This window comes from Monopterus albus, unplaced genomic scaffold (assembly GCF_001952655.1).
Source record: "Monopterus albus unplaced genomic scaffold, M_albus_1.0 scaffold56.1, whole genome shotgun sequence".
NCBI lineage: Eukaryota > Metazoa > Chordata > Actinopteri > Synbranchiformes > Synbranchidae > Monopterus > Monopterus albus.
Genome location: NW_018127936.1, coordinates 2,605,036 through 2,626,226, shown reverse-complemented (window position 1 = coordinate 2,626,226; position 21,191 = coordinate 2,605,036). Strand labels below are relative to the sequence as shown.

Below are 21,191 nucleotides of genomic sequence, written 5' to 3'. Positions count from 1 at the left end.
CTAGATCGTATTTGGTGTACACATGACTTATCTTTCTTTTCCTCCCTATATTGATGGTCAGAGTGTGGTTATGACTCTGGTGAGTGGGGGTTGCCCTGTGCCCATCTGTTTTGCATCACTCCCACACTTACACACACACACACACACACCATCCTCGGTGGAGTCTGCCACTGTTAGAACTGCATGATACCCCTCTCATGTCACCTGCTCCAGATATTGACCCAGGGAAAAAAGGCTTTTTCCTGCACACATGTGACGTTTTCATTCAGAGCTTTTCTCAGTATGTTACATGAAATAACAGACGCAGCTTTAAAATCTACAAGTATTCTCTGTGTGCTATGGTGAAGCCACATTAGCATGTGATTAATATGTGCTGCATTGTCATCCTGTGTGCTTTAAACTGTTCAGCTTAAATATGAAGATGTACTGACTGCTCAGTGAGGTGCCTGCAAGTATGGCTCCTCCACTACAGTGTGATTAAATGGTGGCAGTTGAGTGACACCTGGGCTTCTTTCCACAGGTAGAGAATATGAAGGCTACCAGCCATTGTGGTTTCACCAGAGGAGGGACTCAGTCACTGGAGAGATAAACTTTGTATACAAGGGAGGTTACTGGGAGGCAAAGGAGAGACAGGATTGGAGCAAGTGTCCTAACATCTTCTAACCCAGGACCTCGCCACGGATCACACATCTCTTCAGACAGGGAACTGCTCGGCCTCTGATCCTTAAGTAATGGGGCGTAGCTGGCTTATGAGCCCTATGCGGACATTTGTGAGCGTGAGAATGTGTATGTTTCACACACTCGGATTACATTGTACCTCCAAATATACACTCTCACTACGATGGGGAAGAAGGGGCATTCCCCAGGTAGTCCTCTTAAACACTATACTGAAACAGCAGTGAGGTTATGTGTGTGGAAAACAATAAAGGCACCTGCACACTCCTGCAGTCAGGTGCTATGTAAATACAACCCACAATGCACTTTTCTGTGATCACCCCATTACTGAGTTTTACCAATTGGATTGAAATCCATATCGAAGCACCTCATTACGATAGTCTGACAGCTAACAGGGACAAGTGATAAAGAGGCACATGAATACATGTCATTATTTCAGTGGATACAAAAAAGATGCCTTCATTCTCTCTCTCATTCAGCACAACTGATTATGACTGCTTTGTAAATCTTAAATTAGTTCCCTCTTGATTTCATATGCTCATATTTACACTGTTTTTGTTGCTTAACAAAGAAGCTAAGGCCTGAACATGATGTCTGGAAATTTATTTTAGATTCTGTTAAAAATGATGGAAACCAAAGTCTCACATTAGACCCAAATTAAATAAAGAAGACATCATATAAATAACAACAGACAAAATATGTGATATAATCTTAAATTTGAGAGAATTTACTTTTTTTTTTAACTCAGCACCTGTTATGAGACATTACTTCTAGCTGCTTATTTTCACAGTAATATATTTTGCTGTTGTTTTTCATTCCAGCAGTTTTATTTATCACTGATATTTTCCCATAATGCCACTTTTCACCAAAAAAATCTTCTGTTTCTTACTCAAGACAAACAGGGCAGAGATAGTGATGTGGTTGGCCACTGGGAAAAGCAACATTGTGAAATAAATGTAAAATAAATATAGATTTTAAAATGACATTTTGAAATCATCTAAATTGATTAAAATATGCAGAAATATATTTGGTGAGAATGTTGTGGTTTCCATCTAGAAACAAGCAGTTAGTTTGTCCAAGTATAGTCCATGTAGACATACTATAGCTGCTTATCCATTTCATGTTTCAGTCATCTAATCATGCTTCAGAGATCTTCCCCTTGTAATAATGATAAGCAAAATTCTCCAGTGGTCAGTCCTTTAATTGTACAGTACAACATTACAACATTGAACACAAAATGTTCCGATCACTCCAGTAGGAATCTCCATCAGAGAGCTGAATAAAATTTTTCACTGTGGCAGACTGTCGGTTAGTACATATCCCTGTGTTGATGTTGAGAAAATTTCTCTCTGTACATGTACTTTGCCTTGTTCTCTGGTGCTCTACCATAGCAACACATACCACACCCTTGGTGACCATTTTGAGATCATGCTCACTGATCACACAAAGCAGTGTCTACACCAAATCACTGAGACATTCAGCAGTTACCACCCAGTACATCTGTCCAGAGAGTCCCGAGTGGCTTTAGCTGACAGGAAGTCAGAGGTTAGAGAAGCAGACAGGGCTGGTTCCTGTACAACACCACTGTGGAGTCAGCTTTAGCTACTGAGGACTGCTTCAGCTGTCACTACAGGCTCACCACAAATCACATATGTAATCCTTTTCTTCAGTGTTTGTGGACATGCTGATCTGGGATCAGCTCATGAAGGTACCCTCAATCTTTTGCCTTTGACTGACTGAACAAGGAATGAGTCCTCTGACCTGTGCACTACACATCTACGGTGAGAAGAGTTTGGAAAACCTCCTAGTATTTTTTTGTAATTACTGTTAGGAATGTAGAATTCAAGGCTGGAGGTATTGTAAGTACCATCTGGTCTCTCTGTGTGAATTTTGTGATAAAAGAACAATACTATAAAATGAAGAATAATTATACTAATATGTGTATTAAGTTATCTATATAGCATAGTTAAAACCTGAAAAACTGATTGAATGAGCCTGAAGGAATTGCTGTAATTTTAACTTTTAGTTCACACTAGTTCTGATATAATGGAGTTAAACCCGGAGGCACCCACAGTTTGACTGCAGATTCATCTTTTATATTTCCAAAAATCTGTCTTGACACACTAAAAATTATTTTTTATAAAGTCCTTGATACTAGCATATTAGTAAATGTGCTTCAATTATTTCATCTGATGTGCAGGTCATAAAGATGTGAAAAAATACACCACTCAATGACAGAGTTACGTATGATAATATGAGCTCTTAAGTGTAAATGATTCTTTACCAGTGAATTAATGATTTGATAAAGAAATGAATGAGTGATGTCATATTTTGCACAAAAATGCTTTTTATCCATTTACATAAAAGGTTATGCATTTGTTCTTGTCATGAGCACAATTTGATTAATCACTGAAATTTGCTAACAGCTTGTGAAAAGTACTGATTTTGCATAATTTTTTGGCCAAAGCTAGATGAGAGGCTCAATACCTCCATTGTGCTTGTAGCTAACCCGCCTTACTGTATTTTGAACAGACCAGCACGAGAGTGGTGTCAGTCGTCTCATCTGACTTTTGGCCAAAAAATAATAATTAAGCATATTTCTGAAAATGATGAACAATTTGTTTAATTTTACTTTACCGCTTGGGTTCTCTTCTTGCCTGTCTGTGTTACATAGTCTCAAACACTTCCATTAGCATGTACACAAATACAAGCTATTGACAGAGGATGTGCACACTTTTAATCACATCAAGGGTGTCACATAAAAGATGGACACTACTGCAGCAAGACGTTTCATGTTTGCTATCTTGAAAATTGTCTTTGCGGATGGATAATTTTGTATCATCATGCACAGCCATGACATTTAAAAGTACACAGATCACTGCTGAATGATGGTGAAGAAGTACAAATGAGTAGTTATGATTTCCTTTTTCAGCGATCAATGGGGTTCACTAGATTTACTTTAATATATTGTGTTTGAGATGATTTTATATTTGAGAGTACATATATTTTGAATGATAATGGAGAGCTCATCATACGTATTAATATATTTCCAAATAACGTGACCTCAGTACTTCATGGTGATTTGCCTGCTGAAGTTGCCTCACCGAGGGCCTGTACAGTATCGGGCAGCTGTAGCAATAACATGGTGACATGTAGACTTGTTAGTTCTCGGCTGTTGCTTCAAACAGAACCATTATCTGCCTCATGCAGAAAGGGAAAAACAACCAAAGTGTATGTGGAGAGTGTACTGTAGACATAAAAACCTCTTCATCTACTTTCCCCATGTCAAAGGGCCTAATGTAAACCCCTCTCATTGTTTCATCTCATCTCATCCTACTTTTAATTTGCTATAGTGTGGTTGTTGTTTTTTAACATTAATTTTAATGCTTTTATTTTCTGTTCTGATTTCTATCTTCTCATGGGTGCCATTATTCTTATATTAGTGTTTTCCTACTGTCTGTATGGATAATGAGCTTGATTGGTGTGCACGTGGGGCACACATTTCCTTCTCATTCAATGCTGCTCAGTTTTGAGGCAGAAGTAAACAAATTAAAATGGGGAGATTTTTCTTGCCTTGTCTAAACTGAACCCTGCTTCTCCTTAGACTGTGACTCACAGCTTTGTTGTGAGATGGTGGTGATGTTAATAATCTGTATGGTGATGAAAGTTATGAGACGCATCACAGCAGCGGCCTGGTTCTAGGAGGTCAAAGGTTATTGACCTGCCTTGACTACTTCGCTTATTCTCCCAAATATATGTACATGTATTCAGGTGTAACTGCAGATTCAACTGAGGTTTTGCTTCTTTTTTAAATTGTGTACTTTCTCCCTTAATTTATACTTGTATAACAATGTCTTTAAACAACAGACACAATAATAACAAAAGAAGATAGGATAATAAAGTTATTGTTGACACTGATTATCTGCTTTATTCTCTCTGTTTGGCAGCGTGAAGATGGGGTGAATTTATTTGGCATAATTGAGATTGTTGGTTAAATTTAGTATGAACAGTTCTCTCTCACTTCAGGCTGATCCAGTAGCCTAGATTCAAATAAAATAAACAAATATGCTGGATTTACTATTTCATTACCACAATTCAACCCTGGGGCCTTTGAAGCAACATTGAACTATACAGTAAACTGGAAACATACTGTACCTATTTAAATTGTACGGTCTCATTTTAATTTGCAGTCCACGTTTGTATAAGGGGTTATGTTTGCAGTGGGAAGCCATGATGGCTATGATCTATCCTCCTGAGCGCATCTCTGGGCGCTAATATTGCGGCTATGCGCGGGCGGTGCGTGGTCGCGAGCTGTTTGAGTGTTTCCATGGCAACCAGCCCGAAGCCTCTGTCCATCAGCTCTTGGTGCTGCAGCTGTGCACGCCACTCGGCACGTCGGTGTAAACCCCGCGGGTAGGTTATGCCATGTTTGAGGCGGTACGATGCTGGTGCAATTAAATTTGAGAAATGTTCAAATAATATATATAATAAGATAATTGTTTTGTCTTCACATAACCTCGCTACACCAATTTAGTGAAATTAGACCCAGTAGCTCCTGTTTTTCTGGTTAGCCGTGTGTTTTCGGTCGCATTAGTTATGTTAGAGATGTAACTAGGTTAACGTTGCTATCTTTGCAGTTGTAAAGTTCAGTGGTAAAGGCTAAATCTGAAAATTCTTCTGAGTAGCCTCAGCGAAAAAAAGGCTTAATTTGGCTACTACTTCTTTTTCTTTTTAGGCATTTCAGTCATGGCTTAACGTTAGTTAAAAATTTGAGATACAAAATCCTGCGCTGCAGTCCTGGCACAGCTACTGTACTTGATATCAATTTGGGGAGTGGGAGAGACAGAAGGCCAAATAATTTATAGTGACTAGTGCTGTTATATAGTGAAAGAAAAGAATATACTTTGTCTTGCTAGTAAGAGAAACTGTCTTGGTTTCCTGGACAACTGAGCAACATAACCCCACCCCCACCCCCGACTACTGATGACCACCCAGTCAGTTAACCACTGCTAGATACTGAAGATGCTGCGTCTGTATGGTTCTGCTGAATATCTGTTTGGCTTCAGCAATAGGACATGGCTGAGAGAAGTCACGAAGAAGTAGAGAGAGATGCAAAGGACACCGATGAGCTTCTTTACACTGGTCTGAGGTTTTACAGGCACTCATTTATATACATATCACTTTTTTGTGAATTTGTACCCAATCTTGACACCCTTTGTCACTGCCCTTGTAGACCTGAGTGACAACATCAGAGGGTTCGGACTGGACCATCTGCCTCTCAAACCGGACCACTGTGACCTCCTCCTAGATGCCATTGATGCTCAGCTCGGCCAGCTACAGGTCTGTGATCTTCATTCATTCTGTGTGCTTGTCTGTATGTATGCGTAATCAGGAATATCTTAAGAATATATTTATTAGGTGTCAAGTGTGATTAATGTATGCAGGTCCAACCCCAGAAACATCCAGCACTTTCCAGAGGGTGTGATTGCAGTAATGCGGGTAATTTATGACATAGCATGCACCTTATTCCAAATTCAGACTTTTTTTTAAGGTGGTTATATGCATTTCTGAATTTTTTCTAGCTCCTCTTGGCTGGTCTCGATGTCCAAGCAAAGACACAGGCCTTGGAAGTACAAAACAGACAAATGACACTCCCACGTCTTGTCTTGATTTGATACACACTCAAAGGATAAGGCAAAAATCAGGTAATATTTCAATATCAGAATAATTACAGGAAAAACTCTGATTTGTAACTGCTTTAAGCCAAATTATTCTTCAAAAATTGTCTTTTGATTGGCTGTTGATAGAGAAATAACTTGCAGGAGTAGCAATAACCTACTGTTGTTGAGTTTGCACAGATGAAAACATTAAGTGAAATAAGTAAGATCCATACATGCTCCTGCATAATGTTAGAATAAGTTGTATGTCTTAATTGTAAGGTAAGTCTCTTTAGTGCAACAACAGGATCAAGCTTTTTTCTTACACAGAATTATGCCATCTCTCTTTTGCTGTACTCCAGAAAGGAGCACCAGCTGCCAGGAACATACTGCCATGCATGTGGAAACTAAAATGAGATCAGAAAAGGAAATAGAGTCTCGGAGGGAGCAGGTCATCTGGAGGCTGGAGAGGCTACTTGGTGACACCTGTAACAAGGATGGGATTGCAGGAGAAATGCACCCTCCTTCAGAGAGTATCTGCACTGAGGACTTTGTCAGACGTTTCAGAGAAGAGATGGTGGAACTGGCATTTCCCGAGAATAATATGCAGCAGCTAGACAAAGAAAAAGAGTCTGAGAAGACAGAGGTCTCTGACAGCGACACTTACTATAATGTTCCTGCTGTCGAGACTGCTTATTATTCCCAGGCAAATACACCAGATCAAAGAAATGAACCATATTTTAGTGAGAAAGCAGGTGCTGGAGAGAAATACCAGTCCTCACAGAGGGCTGATGCAGGCAACAGTAAGTACTACCCTACATTTTAAAACCTTTGGAAGCCAGGAAAGAGCTGTCAAACATGCTCTAAATGTTCAATATTGATGTTAGTTTCAACACAGGATTAAGAGAAAATGATCCATCTGTTGGCCCATCTGTGTACCCCAACATTTTGATACATAGCAGATTTTCAGTACAAATACTTTACAGCTTGCCACAGAATTTGTTATGGATATTCACTGACGACTATTTCTAATAATTTTAAATACTTCCTGACCTTTCTCCTAGATTGAAAGTCCTGTCAGAAGTCCCCTTTATCAACACTTTTGTTCATATCAGGATATATTAAAGTAATGTGTTTATACGTATAGTGACCATAGGATTAATTTGAACATCCAGAAACTAACATTCCTATATCTAATGGGCATGTTGCCTTGAGATTTACTGAGAATATTCATTGATCCCTGTGGATGAAACCTTTACATTTGGGAAGTGAGTTTCTGCAGGGACCTTAGGCCAAAATGTCCATTTTAAGCACTCATATCCTGTTCTACAGTGAGATTTGTGGCACAGTCATGCTCTCTTTTGACTTGAATGACCCCCTTTTCTGAAGAGCCAGTATATTGTTTGTTCCAACAGTTTTGTAGTTGATGTTGCAGCCTTCAGGGCCTGTTAACTTGGTTCCAGACTTTTGTTCTTCATCCATTTACAGAACTGTTACACCTTTGATTCTCTCCCTTCCCCTTCAGCTTCTCATAAGACAGAGGTTGTAACAGAACCTGAAAGGCTACAGCACAATAACAGCCATTCTCCTAAGTCCAGGTGCTTGCCAGGTACCATAAACAGATTACATTTCCTCTATAAACCTAACTCATCATCTTGGAAATCTGTTCACTGCAAACAGTACCTGCAGGATACTTGTTTCCTTTATAGGAGTGCATGTGAGACGTTTTGACTCCGTGTCCATTGACAGCGACCTTGACTCAGTCTGCACAGAGCAAAGCAGGCAGCATATTCACAGGCAGCCGGGTAAGAGACCGCAACAATGTGGAGAAAAGTGAGCCTCATTTTTAAACTGGAAAAAAAAAACATGTTCAAATATAAATTATCACCATTTCAAATACAGCCACCAACACAACAGTTGACAGCATACACTGAAAAATGTAAGCAATAATCGATGAAAATCAAGAAATGATTGGAATCAAATTATTTAAATATAAAGAATCAGACAATAGTCAAATTCTTTGTGTGTTCAAAATACTTGGCAACAGGAGTACAAAAAATGTAAATCGGATTTTATATAATTTATGTGACTCTCCTAGGATGGCACGCACTCATTCGGTCTGTCACGGGCATAGACGGCAACTGCACCGACCAGAGTGGCTGTGATACACCCGCACAGGAAGAGAGTGGACCTCCATCTACATCAGGTAAAGCAAGATCTGACTGTGTATTCCTTTTTGAGTCCACAGTAATAAAAGAACTATTTAATGTCTCAGAATTTGCTGTTCTTTGTTTACAAAGTCCAGAGACACACTCATGGAAATCTACAAAACAGAAGTCCTTCTGCTCATAAAGCTCAGAGTATCAAGAGAAAAACATACAGGTACCCCAAGTCAATATTCAAGACTTAAACAGTGTTTTTGTCTTCTGTGCAGTCTTTTATTTTCATGCATTCAGTTTATACACTACCAGTCAAAGGTTTGGGCACACTTTCCTATTCAATTCAGTGCAAAAGTCAGTCTAAACTTTAGACTGGTAGTTACTTACATACTTGGCATTTTTGTGTGTCCCAGACTTGTATATTCTTTGGATGAAAATGACCAGAATGGAAATGAGAAAATGAACCACTGGACCAGGAGGTGCAGGTCTCAGAGGACATCAGAGAAGATGCAGTTAGATAGGGCAAAGTTGAAAGAGCGCCTCTTTAACCTCCAACAAGTAATGAACATCCTATTGTATTTTAATATATATATTTCAGTAGAATTTGAGAAATGCTTTTATGTTAGGTGTTTAAGTTCTTCTGTTTATATGTGAGATGTCACTTAACTGGTTTGCATGTTTAGAAATGTGAGAGGGAGGAGGAGGCACTAAGGTTGAAGAGGACTCAGTTAAAAGGTGTTGAGCTTTCCCTCTCTGAACTTCAACAGAAAAGAAAGGTAATGTGCAGCATGTTCAATAGAAAAGTGTGTATATTTGCCTCACTAATATTCACAGTTTATGGTTTATGCCTCAGTATACCTTGCAGGAATTAGAGCAACTGACTGCAGAGACAGCACAGATGGAGAAGAAGAAGAGAATTCTGGAGACCTTTCTGAGTGACAGCCAGGCAGAGAAGGACTCTATTAGGTATAAAATCAAATCCTGCTAATTATAATATACAGAGCTGTATACATGGTTAACATCACACTGCCTCAACACACATATAATCCTGTTCCTTACAAAGCAAAGTTCTGTTAAACAGTAATACAACAATGTGTATGTTGTAGCTGCCAGTTGGAAAAGTTGCAGAGGAAGAGAGAGTCCTGCCTCCTTGAGGTTAGAAACATGGAAGAAGAACTCGCGACTCTGAGTCAGCGTAAAGCGGCTCTAAAGGACAGATCCTACATGGAAAAGGTAAGGAAACCTGACTCAAGTAGTATGTCTTTCTATTCTTGGTTGTCCTCCATCATTCACATGTTTTAATAAGACACCTTTTTTCTTATTACACCACTTTCTTGCTGGTCCACTGTTCCACAAACAGAACAGTGTCGTCATGTCAGTTCTGGAGAGGGAGGAGATGGAAAGACAGCTGGATAGTTCAAAAACAGCACTATTCGCTGAACAGCGTCGTGCAAGAGAGAAGCTCGAGTTCATGCAAGAGGTACAGTATTAAGGTCTATTTATACTGATAATTATAAGTATAATGGCAATTATAAAGCATAACAAGACTAATTTTTTAACATAAATAATTGTTCACACTGTAAAAAAGAAGACATCTAAAAATAATAAAATGTCCGACGTTCTAACTACAACATTATTTTTAGTTATAGTTGTTTGATGTGAATGAGAAAATCCAGTGAAGTTTCACAGGGAGAAAGTTCAGATTTACTTTCTGTGTTTTAAATATGCACTGTATATGTGTTGACATTGTTAATCTTCGAGCAGAAGTTGGAGGAGACTTGTGAGGAGCTCCACAGGGCCACGGAGGCAGAGAACACACTGAGGAACAGGTGTGTTTGGTTGGAGGAGAAACAGATGCAGAAAAAGATGGAGATTGAGGTGGTGCCTTCTTTCATCATTCTGTTTTCTAATACAAAAAGACATCTTTATCCTTTAAGTAACTGCCACAATGTCAGCATCTACTTTTCTGTATTTCTTATTCTATTCTAAGTACTTTTGATGTTTTCTTTCTCTTAGGCACTTGAGGTTCAGGTAAGCAAGCTGCAGGCTGAACTTGGTGAATCTAAGATCAGGGTGGGTACCCTGGAGAAGATCTTTGCCCAGAAGGAACGGCAGCTGATAGATTTCCAAGAACATCGTAAGGCCTCACAAGCAGAAAGAGATGGACTGAAGCAAGAGCTACAACACCTAAAATCCCAGCTCTATAAATCAGTGGAGGAAGCCCAAGAGCAAGCCCATAGAATGATGGTAAATGCTGAGGCTTTCGCAGGGTCTTCTAATTCTACATTTTTTAATAGATCGTATATCATAATATATCACTCACATGCATCCCTATTTTTATAAATAAAAGTGTTACTGTTCTTCAGCTTATAATTGCAATTATATTATTGATCGACATGCTGACTGGCCAATGTGAGAGTTCTGGGCATGTAAATGGGGCATTTTGTCTACACATGAAACATGATAATACAGAGTCTACCCAGATAGCAGAAGACCATGTTGCTGGTTGAAATTGCGAACTAAATTAACGGTTTTTGGATCTTTTATTTGTTGCACTAATGCTTGGGTGGATTTTGTTCATTGAATGTTGTGATAAAACCGGTGTCCAGCTGTAGCCGTTTGGCTGCAGACAACAGAAAGGCAGGGAGTGTCTGTTCACTTGTGTTAAGGTTATGCTAATGTAAAATAAAAACGGCGGTTGCATTGGGTACACAAAATGCTTTGCTTTGTTGAAATCGTGAGACTTGGAGCTTTCTGACGGTGTATAACTTGTTCAAGTTGTGTTGAGAAGTCCGGTACAGACAAAAATAGGGTTGGTGCATTAATAATTATCCCAAGTGAGGGACAGTCCTCTGTAACTTCATGTTAAGTTTGGGTGTCTCTAGAAGTGAGCCTCTCTTATTATGGCAGGGAAAAGAAGACGAGGTCAAGCAACTACGGAAATCCCTGGAGCAACAGAAGGAAGAGGCAAACAACCGTCAAGAGGAGCTCCATGTAGATGCCTTGGAAAGGGTATTCTGATAATCCTCACCCTAAAATATACAATCTCTTTAAAATGATTGCATCACATTCATAGTTTGTTCCCTTCCAGGTGCACAAAGCAATAGAGGAGGAGAGGAGGAAGTGGGAGGCAGAAAAAGTGGAAGCTGTGCAGGTGCAACGTGGGATACTGGAAGAACAGAACAGAAAGAGTCTGGAAAGCATGAGGAGTGAGATGCAGCAAGAAAAGAGTAAAGCACTGGCTATTCAACATAAAATGATGGAACTAAAAACAGTAAGGTGACTCACAACCATGACATGTAACATTACCATCTCAAATAAACCCAAAATTTCTATTTTTGCATATTTCCTTTTTATTTGTAAGAGAGTGCAGGAGTTGGAGAGTGAACGCTGTGCACAGCAGAGAGAGCAGGAGTCTTTGCTGGCTGTTACGTGCAAATCACTGAAAGAGGGGCACCAGGCTGAGCTGCAGAGGTTGGAGAGACAGATTGGACAGGTGCAAGAGAAACATAGAAAGAAATCATTTGTAGGAACATAAAGAGGTGTGATGTTGTAGAAAAGTGGACACGGTGTGATCTGTGGTCACAGGAGAGTCAGAGAACAGTGCTGCAGCTTGAGCGGGCTGTTCAGCTGGCAGAGGGAGAGGCCGACAGGCTCCGGGTGATGCTAGAAGAAAGGGAGAGCAGCCATAAGCAAGTCACAGCTGAGCTGGATCGGCAACTCAGGCACTGGGTCCAGGAGCTGGGAGCAGAGTGCCAGCATCTACATCTCTTAGTGGAACAGAGTGGAGCCAAACAAAGTGCTGTGCAGCTACCTGAAAGGTATCATTTTCTGATCTAGCTTTCATGCATGTCTGGTGTAGGAAGAAATGAATAATTCATAGGCAGCATGATTTGTTTGATGATTAGCTTTTAATTCTGGCATCTTTGTATTAATCAGTCCCACAGTAGCTGAAGCTTTTACAAACCTGAGAACACTAAGAGAGCAGTTGATGCAGTTGATTAACCATCTGCACAAGGAGCTTGATTCACAGAAAAAAACCACTGAGCAGCTGAGACAAGACAAGGTATAGTTTGGGCTTGACATACTGCAGATTGTCTGGTGTGTGCACGTTAATGTATACAAGAACATATGTCTACAGTACTTATATTTTATCAGGAGCGAGAATTGAGCATCCAGAGACAACAGCTGAGGATAGAGAGGGATCAGGCCTTGAATTTTCTAAAGATGCGTCTAATTCAGGTATGAAGTCAAGCACACTGTAAAGCTAATGTTTGTACAAAACATCAGTTAGGGCAGTGGTTCCCAGGGGTGGGGGCTCCATATTTTTACCCACCAAAGGCAGTGGCAGCAGAAAACGTTTGGGAACCACTGAGCTTTAGCTTTTGAGAAATGTTATGCCCTGTGATATTTATGCAGGAGCACGTTGAAGAGTTGAGCAGTATGAACTGGGCTCATATGAGTGATGGAGTGGCAGCTTCTCTCCGCAAGCAGCTGAAAACCAAAGACGCAGAGCTCAGGCAGGTTCAGAGGAACATGGGTCAGTGGAAGGAACAGACTGCAGCTCGTCCAGCATGCGGTTTTGAAGAAGACTTGACAGCAGAACTGGAAAGGTAAAACGCTGAACTTGAAAATGGCAACCTCCAAACTAAGTTAAAATTCAGCCACAGCTTTTGTTCTGAGCATGAAGTGGTCATTTACCATAATTGTTCTTCATTATGGCCCAGAATCTTATTGACCCACACAATAGAAATCAAATATTCTGCTGTTGCGTATTTACGTTTTGCTCCAATTTTTGCTATCTGACAAATGCAAGGTGAAATTGTTATGAGGCAGGTCATTGGTTTGCCTGTAAATCAGATGACATAACTAGCCAATGTGCTGTTTAAACCATAGATGTAACATTAGTGTAACTATACATGTAAATTCCGACCTTTGTCAAGCAGTTAGGTTGATCATTCACACCTAATTCACTTTCAAATGTAGGCTTGTTTGTTTTTCAGAAAAATATCAAACACTCCAGTGGAGAGGCAGAAAAAGTCTGAGCGGTCTGAAGAACATGTGACTCTTAGTGCTAAGGTAATGGCATTGTTTTAATGTTCCTGCGTGAGCTTCTATGCATACCTTATTAATCATAGTGTAAATACTTGGTGTTCATTGTCTCTCTCTAATCAGGAAACTCTTCATTCAGCTTGCTCTCCCTCCCTCCATGCTGCCTCCTACAGCCCCTCCAATGTGGCTTCATTTAAGGTTCTACATTACCTCCAGAGCAGAGTGAAGCAGCTCCGTGTAGAAAACCAGGCCAACAACTGGAACCCATCTCCTCCAGATACAGTGCCTTTAGATTTGTCAGGATCCTATCTCGCAACAGTGAGTACATTATTTTAATAACAGGTTGATTATTGACTTCTCTTTCTGTGTAACCACTATAGGGCTGTCACTTTTCCCCAAAATTATGGTCAAACTGACACATTCATCCTAATTAATTTGAACAGAACCCCTATAATGTAATGCACGTAGCACGATGGAGATGAGTCCTCGGTATTGTTGTACTTCAGTAAGGCATCAGCTTTTGTGCTGTCAGAAAACCACTTTATCTTTGATAATATTGCCATCTGCAGTTTAGAACTGAAAATACTGCCACTCACTGTTTCTGAGATGCTTCTTTGTCATTATTGTCCAGTCGGCACAAGTTTCCTCGCTACTATCCTGTGTATTGTATGTAATTACTTTACGGAGAGGTCAATAGGACATGTAACTGGCCAATCTGACAGTGAATTTTAAGAATATCCTCTGCTGGACCACAAGGCAAATTGCATCAAATAGCCTGTTGCACTTATTGACAGAGTACATTTTTGGATTTGAACAAGTCATTAGTTTTTTGTTTTTTTTTAACTACATATGAACAAATATTCTAAACTCAAATACAAAGTGACAGCCCTAAACCCGTAACTGCATTTACAGCAGGCATACTACAAACATTAGTACTTTACTAATGTTTGTAGTACTTTACTTGTAATTTGCTAAATGGCTAAGTGAACTATTTTTATGAAGGCACAAAAATAGGAGTGCTAATGACGGTTATGCAGCACAGACTGTTTTCCAAACTTAAAGCTGATGTTCCTGTAACCATGCACCTTCTTCAGAGCTTAAAATACCAGAAGGGCCCACTTGTGTATATACAGTATGCAACCAGAAACATATAGATAAAGGTTGTATACAAAGCTGTGTTCTTTGATACACACACAGTATATTTCTGCAGCCATGCACCCTGAGGAAGGTGCATAGCTGCGAGGCCTGAAATGTATTTTTGCTGCCTCAGAGTAACATGGATGTGAACTAATGTGTTCACAGGTGTGATGGGTAGCTGTGTATTTTGGATTGGCTTCCAGTCTAGCCTGAAGTGAGGCACACAGATCAACAAGCTCCTGGCTACGCGTTGTTGGAGGCTGCACCGTCCAGTCCCTCCAGAAGTCCACTTCGCCAGAAGACAGAACACTCTGCTTTACTTCCAGCAGCTGTGAACACAAAAAGAACAATCAGTACAGCACCATGTACTGCCACAATACATGTACTAATGTAACTGAAAAATATATCACAGTATGACAAAGATTTTTTTTATGTGAACATAATGTTTAATTGAATCTTAGTGGCCCACAAAACATGTCTCTTCTGTGCAATAAAGAAAAAGTATTTAAAATAAGGTGTTATTGTGCCTATTTTCAACCTTATTTTAAATAAAACAACTGTTGAGCAGCTGAAATCCCATATTATGCAGAAACACAAAACATTTGTCTTTCAAAACTAAAGCAACTGGTCTCCCAACCTCCAAAACACTTAAAAGAAGACAGGATGCAACATAGTGATAAAGAAAGCCTGTTCCAACTTTTTTGAAACATGCTGCTGGTATCAAATTTAAAACAAAATTTCTCAGTTCACACATTTGATATGGGGTCTTTGGACTATTTTCAATCAAGTATGAGTTTTGAGATTTCAAAAGTCAGTTTTTATTTGCAGTTTACAGTGTCCCAACTTTTTGGAACTGGGGCTGTAATATAACATTTCCTAAAGGTGTTATCAAGGCTACCACAGTCTATAACTCTGCTAAACTTGAATCATTTCACTCACACACACACACACACACTCAATCACTGTGTGTGTGAGAGATGTTGTGTAAATCTGAGTCATAAGCATTTTAAGCTGTTTCTATGGACCACAGAGATGAATCATTTACTAATACATATGCTTAAGTTTGCAGATTAACAAGCAGGTCACAGTGACACAACTGAGAATTTGGTCACCAAGTTCACATTCCTGTTTAGTCAGTCAAATTTTATGGCTTAAGGATGTAGTGACCTGTGAATGAATGATGAGCTGATTTCACTGAAGACTGAAGATCATGCGAGCTATGTCAAAAACCTCAAAGCAGATGTTCTTTGTGGGAATTACTGTATAATCAAAATTACATGATGTTTAATAAAGACAATGCATTTAGGCCATGACCACATGGGGGCGTTAAACAGTTAATCTTGCTTCATTGACTTTGTATTGAGTGAAGGCACTTCTGACAATTCAGTCTTTTTACAAAAACCTGACAAATGTCTAAATGCTGCTGTGCTGTAGGGTGCACTACCCACAAGGCAAAGAACCCAGAGGTTTAGTTTTAAAAGGTGCCAAACTTGTCCCATAATCATTTTAGTCATCAACTAAATGCAAATTTTCCTCCCTTGTGCTATGTCCTAGCAAACTGATGTAGTTAGCTAAGGCTCCTGCAAAAATACCAAGATGCCTAACCGTTTTCCTGTTTCTGCTAATGCCTCACATCTTATCCACTTTCGTCTTCTTAAAGCTTTGTTTTTTCCCTGGCAGTTTCTAGAACTTTAACTCTGTGTTATTTGCCTTATTAGTAGTGCATCCTGTCACAGAGTTACTTTTAGACATTTTTCATTTTTTGTAAAAAGACAGACTTGTCAAAAAGATGCCTTCATCCAAAACAAAGTCAATGCAGAAGAAGGCCTTGTCCCATCCATGGGCGTGGTTTTCAGAGTAGGACGCATTAAGCTCTGATTTCCTGCAAGTTCAGGTACAATAGCGTCATTAGCATGTATTATGCCTTTAAATGTCATAACTTTGTGAAAATGTGTCCTCTTACAAAAAATGACTGACACTACTGCCATATTGTTAAAACATGGTTTCTTATAATCACATTTGCTACCATACTTACCATATGTGTTTTCCATTTGTTAGCGTTGATCAGAAGGATGAAGTAGTTGTGTTGTCAGTTCGTCCTGTGGTATCAAAAACGTTGACAGGAGCATGTTGGACCAGCATGTTAATGATATCCCTTTCAAAGCAACATCACTGTTTTAAGTAATATATTGTCTTTACTGAGGATCAATAAAGACAATCTTGGGAACCTTACTCTTTCTAATGGTATGTCAATATAAAAGCATTACAGTGTTCACCCAACAAGGATTGCTTTTAATAAATTCAAACTGAATTTCATTCAATAAAGACTGACTGTGCAGAATTTCTACATGGACAATGTAAGAGATTGCTGCTTAAAAACAAGTATAAAGTAATAACGTTTTGATGGATCTTTCAAATTCTGGAACTGTACATATGAAGATACAATCCAAGAGAGGATGCATTTCTATGACTTATTTACAGTTCTGTGCATGTTTAACAAAAAAGGCCACAGCACCAAGTGTTTCTAAGGGCAAAGGTTAATTCTGTGTTACAAAAACAGTTTATGTAAGGGTGACAACAGAACATTTCAAAGCCTTGAGATCGTGACAGTTAACCGTCACTATTGAAATGAACTGATTTCACAGGGATGACAGTCAGAAAACCTAAAGTGAGTGACTGTAAAGCAAATGATGTGCTGTACACACTGTCAAAACAGCACAATATTCATGTAAAGTTAACATGCCTTGTCAAACAGACCGATTTAAAGTTGCTTTTGTAGTCTTTTGGGTGACAACATGTCCAGTCTTTTACTTTGGCAGGGCTTTTAAAGCAGTTAAGCACCATTACATTTCCATGTCCTCCTCCCCAGAGCTGTGGGCCACAGGAAAGCTGTACAAAGGAGAGTGTGTATCTGCAGGTAGACAGGAGGGGCTGAGTGGACTGTGAGGGGTGGGAGATGGACAGGGAGTTGAGGGTTGCCGAGGGCCTGTCTGTTGTTTACGGTGTTTCTGTAATGAGTCCTTTAGCCTCCGACAGAAGGGATCATCTGGTGGACGCCACAACACCAACTCCATGCAGGATTGGCTCCTGAAAGTATGAGGAAGAGTCAAGGGAGACAAAAAATAAGCATCAGAAGAAAAAATGATGGGTAGAGCTTTTCAAAGAGGAAACTCCCACCAGTGTTCATCAAATCACGTTTCTTCATTCAACGTTAAACATTCCAATAGCAAAATAAGGAGAACATACACAGACTGGGCTACGGTGTGGGGGAGGATGTCACTGATGCCATGCTGCAGACCCTCTTTCAAACTGTCAGAGATAACCAGCACTGGCCGTCTCGGGGCTGGCTCAACATCCAGATCTTCATCCTCATCATCTTCCAGCGTTATTCTGTGATACATCAACATCACAGTGTTCACTTAAGGGAACAGAGGGTACAGTATATGTTGTCACCTTTTATGTCACAACTTCCCAAACCCACAGAGGCTGATATAAATGAGGTGCTATACTAAGATGAAAGCCAACAAATATCTTGACAACGTAGGTGACTGCAACTGAAAGTCAGAGAACAGCATTTGAAATTTAGCAAAGAATTTCCTGACATACAGTATATGTACTGTATATACTGAAGCAGGTGATATGTAGAAGGTAATAATTATCACAAAGACAGGATTGTCATCAAACTGCTGAGTGATTATAGTTACTAAAGTATTTGATCTTTTTGTAACAGTGACCATTTTTAACTCGGTCTCATTCATTTAGTCATTAAAACAGTGATACAAAAATTATATATAGTTTTCTTTTTAACAGAACAGTAACCAGAGAGTGTAATGGTAACCAAATAAGGCTGTTACATGGTCAGCAATAAACCTGTAACATGCCTGTAGTCCATGGTAATAATTAACATGGTCTTTCTCTCAGTTTAACATCAGCCAACAGATGGTGGCAGAAGAATGCGGATGATTAATTAGCCATTTGTCATTTTTATGGCAAAACCAGCACTCAGTGTTAACAAATGTGGCAAGAAAACAAACATCTTTTCAAAACATTAAGCAAACACCAGTCTAACATGTTAACATGCCTTTGCTACAAAACTAGTAACAAGGTAATGTTAGATTGCTGATGTTGAGTTAACAGGTTTGCTAACGGTCCACAGGCACTAATGTTAACTTGTCTTTCACATTACAAAATGACTGGCTGACCTGTCCGGGTGCATTCTGAGGTGCCTGATAAAATGGCAGGTGCAGATGTTGCTGCTGCAGCTTGCAGTCATCTGTGGCAGCACGCACCATAACCATACATGTGTAAAGCTACACATAGGAAAGGTAATGACTTTTTCTTAACGCTAATGCACTTTAAAAAATAAATAAAATAAAGACTGTTTACAAGTCCCAAATCAATTCTGAGTTGAGTCTCAAGTCTTCTGAGGATGAGTCTCAAGTCGCTGTGTGCGCGATTTAAGTGCACCTTGAACACTGACTTTATATCAAAGCTGGACAAACCCACCATGATGTCACCAACTGGTTTTCTAAGTTTTGAAACTCAAGTCTGGCTGTCACCATATTGATAGTTTATCACTCTGCCTGTTACGTCTAATCCAAAAATGGACAAAGAGGAGGAGCATGAGTGGAGATGAGGCAAGCTGAATGGGTTGAATGAAGCCAGCCACCAGTGGCGGGACCCTCCTGCCTGTCATTCAAAGCAGTCACGCCCTTAGTTATGCACAACCTTTAGTCTAAATATATTTTAAACAGACAAGTTATAAAAACATTCAACCCCATACAGTTGTCATGGAAGGGGAAATTAACTATAGAGACCAAAACCGTTTTTGTACCAGGCTGTAAACATGTTTATTTCTGCTGTAAAGTTGGGTATTTTCACATGGGAGTCTATGGGGGCTGAATACCTTTTGAAGCCAGCCTCAAGTGGCCATTCGAGGAACTGCAGGTTTTGACACTTCTGCATTGGCTTCATTTCTCAGCCTCGGAGGCTGCCGCTTGGTCTTGGATCCAAGTCGCAAACTTGGGACTTTCTTTATGTTGCCTCACTTCTCTTAAGCCTTAGAGTCTGAGAAAACTTGCATCTAAACCCATTAATGCCTTCATTAGCAATGTCTTGTATATTTTTCTTCCTAGGTAAATGCATCAATGGCAGATACCAAATGTTTGGACATCCAAAAGTCTGGAGCATGGTAAATTATACTTTATCTAAATATTTCTTTTTGCACTTGTTTTACCTGTGATCACCAGATTCCAGGATGGCTAACCAGAGGAAGCATTTTTGGAGTGAAGTCTAATCCTGAAGAGCAGTCTGAGAGTTGGAAATTTCAAGTTTTCACAAACACTGCATGCTACATACCTGTGCTCAATCTCCTGAAGTTTCCTCTGAGCTGCCTCAATTTCCATGCAGGAGCTCTCCTCCCTTGTCTCAGGTCGACAAGGTTTAGGTTGCTGTGGCAAGGTCAGTAGCTGAGGTGCTGGGCAGGGCTGTGGAAGTGGGGGACTGGCTTGCTGTCTAGACAGGGGAGCGCAGCTGTTCGCTGTAGACCAGTCTTGATGAGGGTTAGCGGTTGAGTTCTCTGAAATCTCCACTTCGGCCTCAAGCATCAATCTTCTCCTTTTGGCAATGCATCCCCTGAGAAAGCAGTACGAAGTTAATATAACATGCCAATATAACAAAATAAGTATAACTTTTTTCTTTGCATTTCTCACATACTCATCATCAACTCTCCTCCTGTGCTTCCTGAGGCATCGTGTCTCCCAGCTGCGATGGGACAGACAAAACCAAAAACATTACACAAAACATGTCTAAGATTGGAAAGCTATTTCAAGTGCTGCCAATGTATTTCTGACAGATGCATGCATGGAATTTATTCCCCAAAATTATCAGCTACCTACTTGTTAGAGAGTGTTGCTCTCTGCAAGTGACCAGACGTACTTGTAGGTTCGAGCTCAAATTCAGGAAGGCTTGTGGGACCTGAAAATGAATACATGGCTGGCAGAAACCCTAGTTCACTGCTTGAGGGAGCAGACTGGTGCATGGTGGTCCAATTGATGAAATGATCTGGAGAGCCACTCGGGCAGATAACTGCAAAATAGATCTGAGCTTTAAAAAGAAAGTCTTTTCTGTAACGTACCTAACGCTTATTAAGTTATAACGCTAAATCTGTTTACAACAGTGACGTGCGGTGAGGTTGACAGCTGGTGAGGCACTCACTCTTTTACAGTCAGATTTACAAATACAAACTGTCTGTTACCAGACAATGCGTTATGTTTATCTCATACCAGCATTCTTCACACAATTGAGCTTATTTCTAACTAGAAATAATAAAAGTTTATGGTCTTACCTTTACTTGTACACGAAATCCATTTGTCAGCTGGTATGTATTACAAACCCTTTTACCGTTCGAATCCAATATTAAAACAAATGTTCTCAATAAAGAAGATCCTTCTGGACAAAAATGTCCAGACTGTCAAAAATGTTTTGATTGAAAGTCCAGATTTGCGAATTT

At 39.8% G+C, this 21,191-nt stretch overlaps 4 protein-coding genes across 5 annotated transcripts in view; 3 read left to right on the top strand and 1 right to left on the bottom strand.

Moving 5' to 3' along the window:
• Positions 1-4,582, top strand: part of osbp2b (oxysterol binding protein 2b) — a 44,372-nt gene extending 39,790 nt beyond the window's left edge. The window contains exon 14 of the mRNA XM_020602475.1: positions 521-4,582. Within this exon, the coding sequence (XP_020458131.1) occupies positions 521-663 (143 nt within the window). The 3' untranslated portion in view covers positions 664-4,582. The remainder of the gene's footprint in view (positions 1-520) is intronic.
• Positions 4,583-4,981: 399 nt separating this feature from the next.
• LOC109961539 (trichohyalin-like) lies at positions 4,982-10,834 on the top strand. Its single transcript, XM_020602420.1, has 17 exons — positions 4,982-5,088; positions 5,742-5,817; positions 5,909-6,015; positions 6,120-6,174; positions 6,258-6,380; positions 6,695-7,135; positions 7,858-7,941; positions 8,042-8,137; positions 8,431-8,538; positions 8,633-8,714; positions 8,905-9,049; positions 9,175-9,267; positions 9,345-9,457; positions 9,598-9,724; positions 9,852-9,971; positions 10,256-10,369; positions 10,508-10,834. Exons 2-17 carry the CDS (start codon positions 5,751-5,753, stop codon positions 10,832-10,834), a joined length of 2,202 nt encoding a protein of 733 aa, XP_020458076.1. The 5' UTR covers positions 4,982-5,088; positions 5,742-5,750.
• A 53-nt stretch (positions 10,835-10,887) lies between these two features.
• On the top strand, positions 10,888-15,172 carry LOC109961538 (involucrin). Its single transcript, XM_020602419.1, has 11 exons — positions 10,888-10,920; positions 11,402-11,503; positions 11,583-11,765; positions 11,856-11,987; positions 12,080-12,312; positions 12,431-12,557; positions 12,650-12,733; positions 12,911-13,104; positions 13,495-13,570; positions 13,667-13,861; positions 14,846-15,172. The coding sequence occupies exons 1-11, from the start codon at positions 10,888-10,890 to the stop codon at positions 14,849-14,851; spliced, it is 1,365 nt and encodes a 454-aa protein (XP_020458075.1). The 3' UTR covers positions 14,852-15,172.
• Positions 15,173-16,951: 1,779 nt separating this feature from the next.
• Positions 16,952-21,191, bottom strand: part of ccdc117 (coiled-coil domain containing 117) — a 6,951-nt gene continuing 2,711 nt past the window's right edge. For both annotated transcript variants that reach the window (XM_020602504.1, XM_020602503.1), the window contains exons 2-6: positions 20,578-20,767; positions 20,396-20,443; positions 20,039-20,314; positions 17,927-18,070; positions 16,952-17,767 (exon numbers count right to left, since the gene is read on the bottom strand). In XM_020602504.1, the coding sequence (XP_020458160.1) occupies positions 17,524-17,767; positions 17,927-18,070; positions 20,039-20,314; positions 20,396-20,443; positions 20,578-20,720 (855 nt within the window). In that variant the 5' untranslated portion in view covers positions 20,721-20,767 and the 3' untranslated portion in view covers positions 16,952-17,523. The remainder of the gene's footprint in view (positions 17,768-17,926; positions 18,071-20,038; positions 20,315-20,395; positions 20,444-20,577; positions 20,768-21,191) is intronic.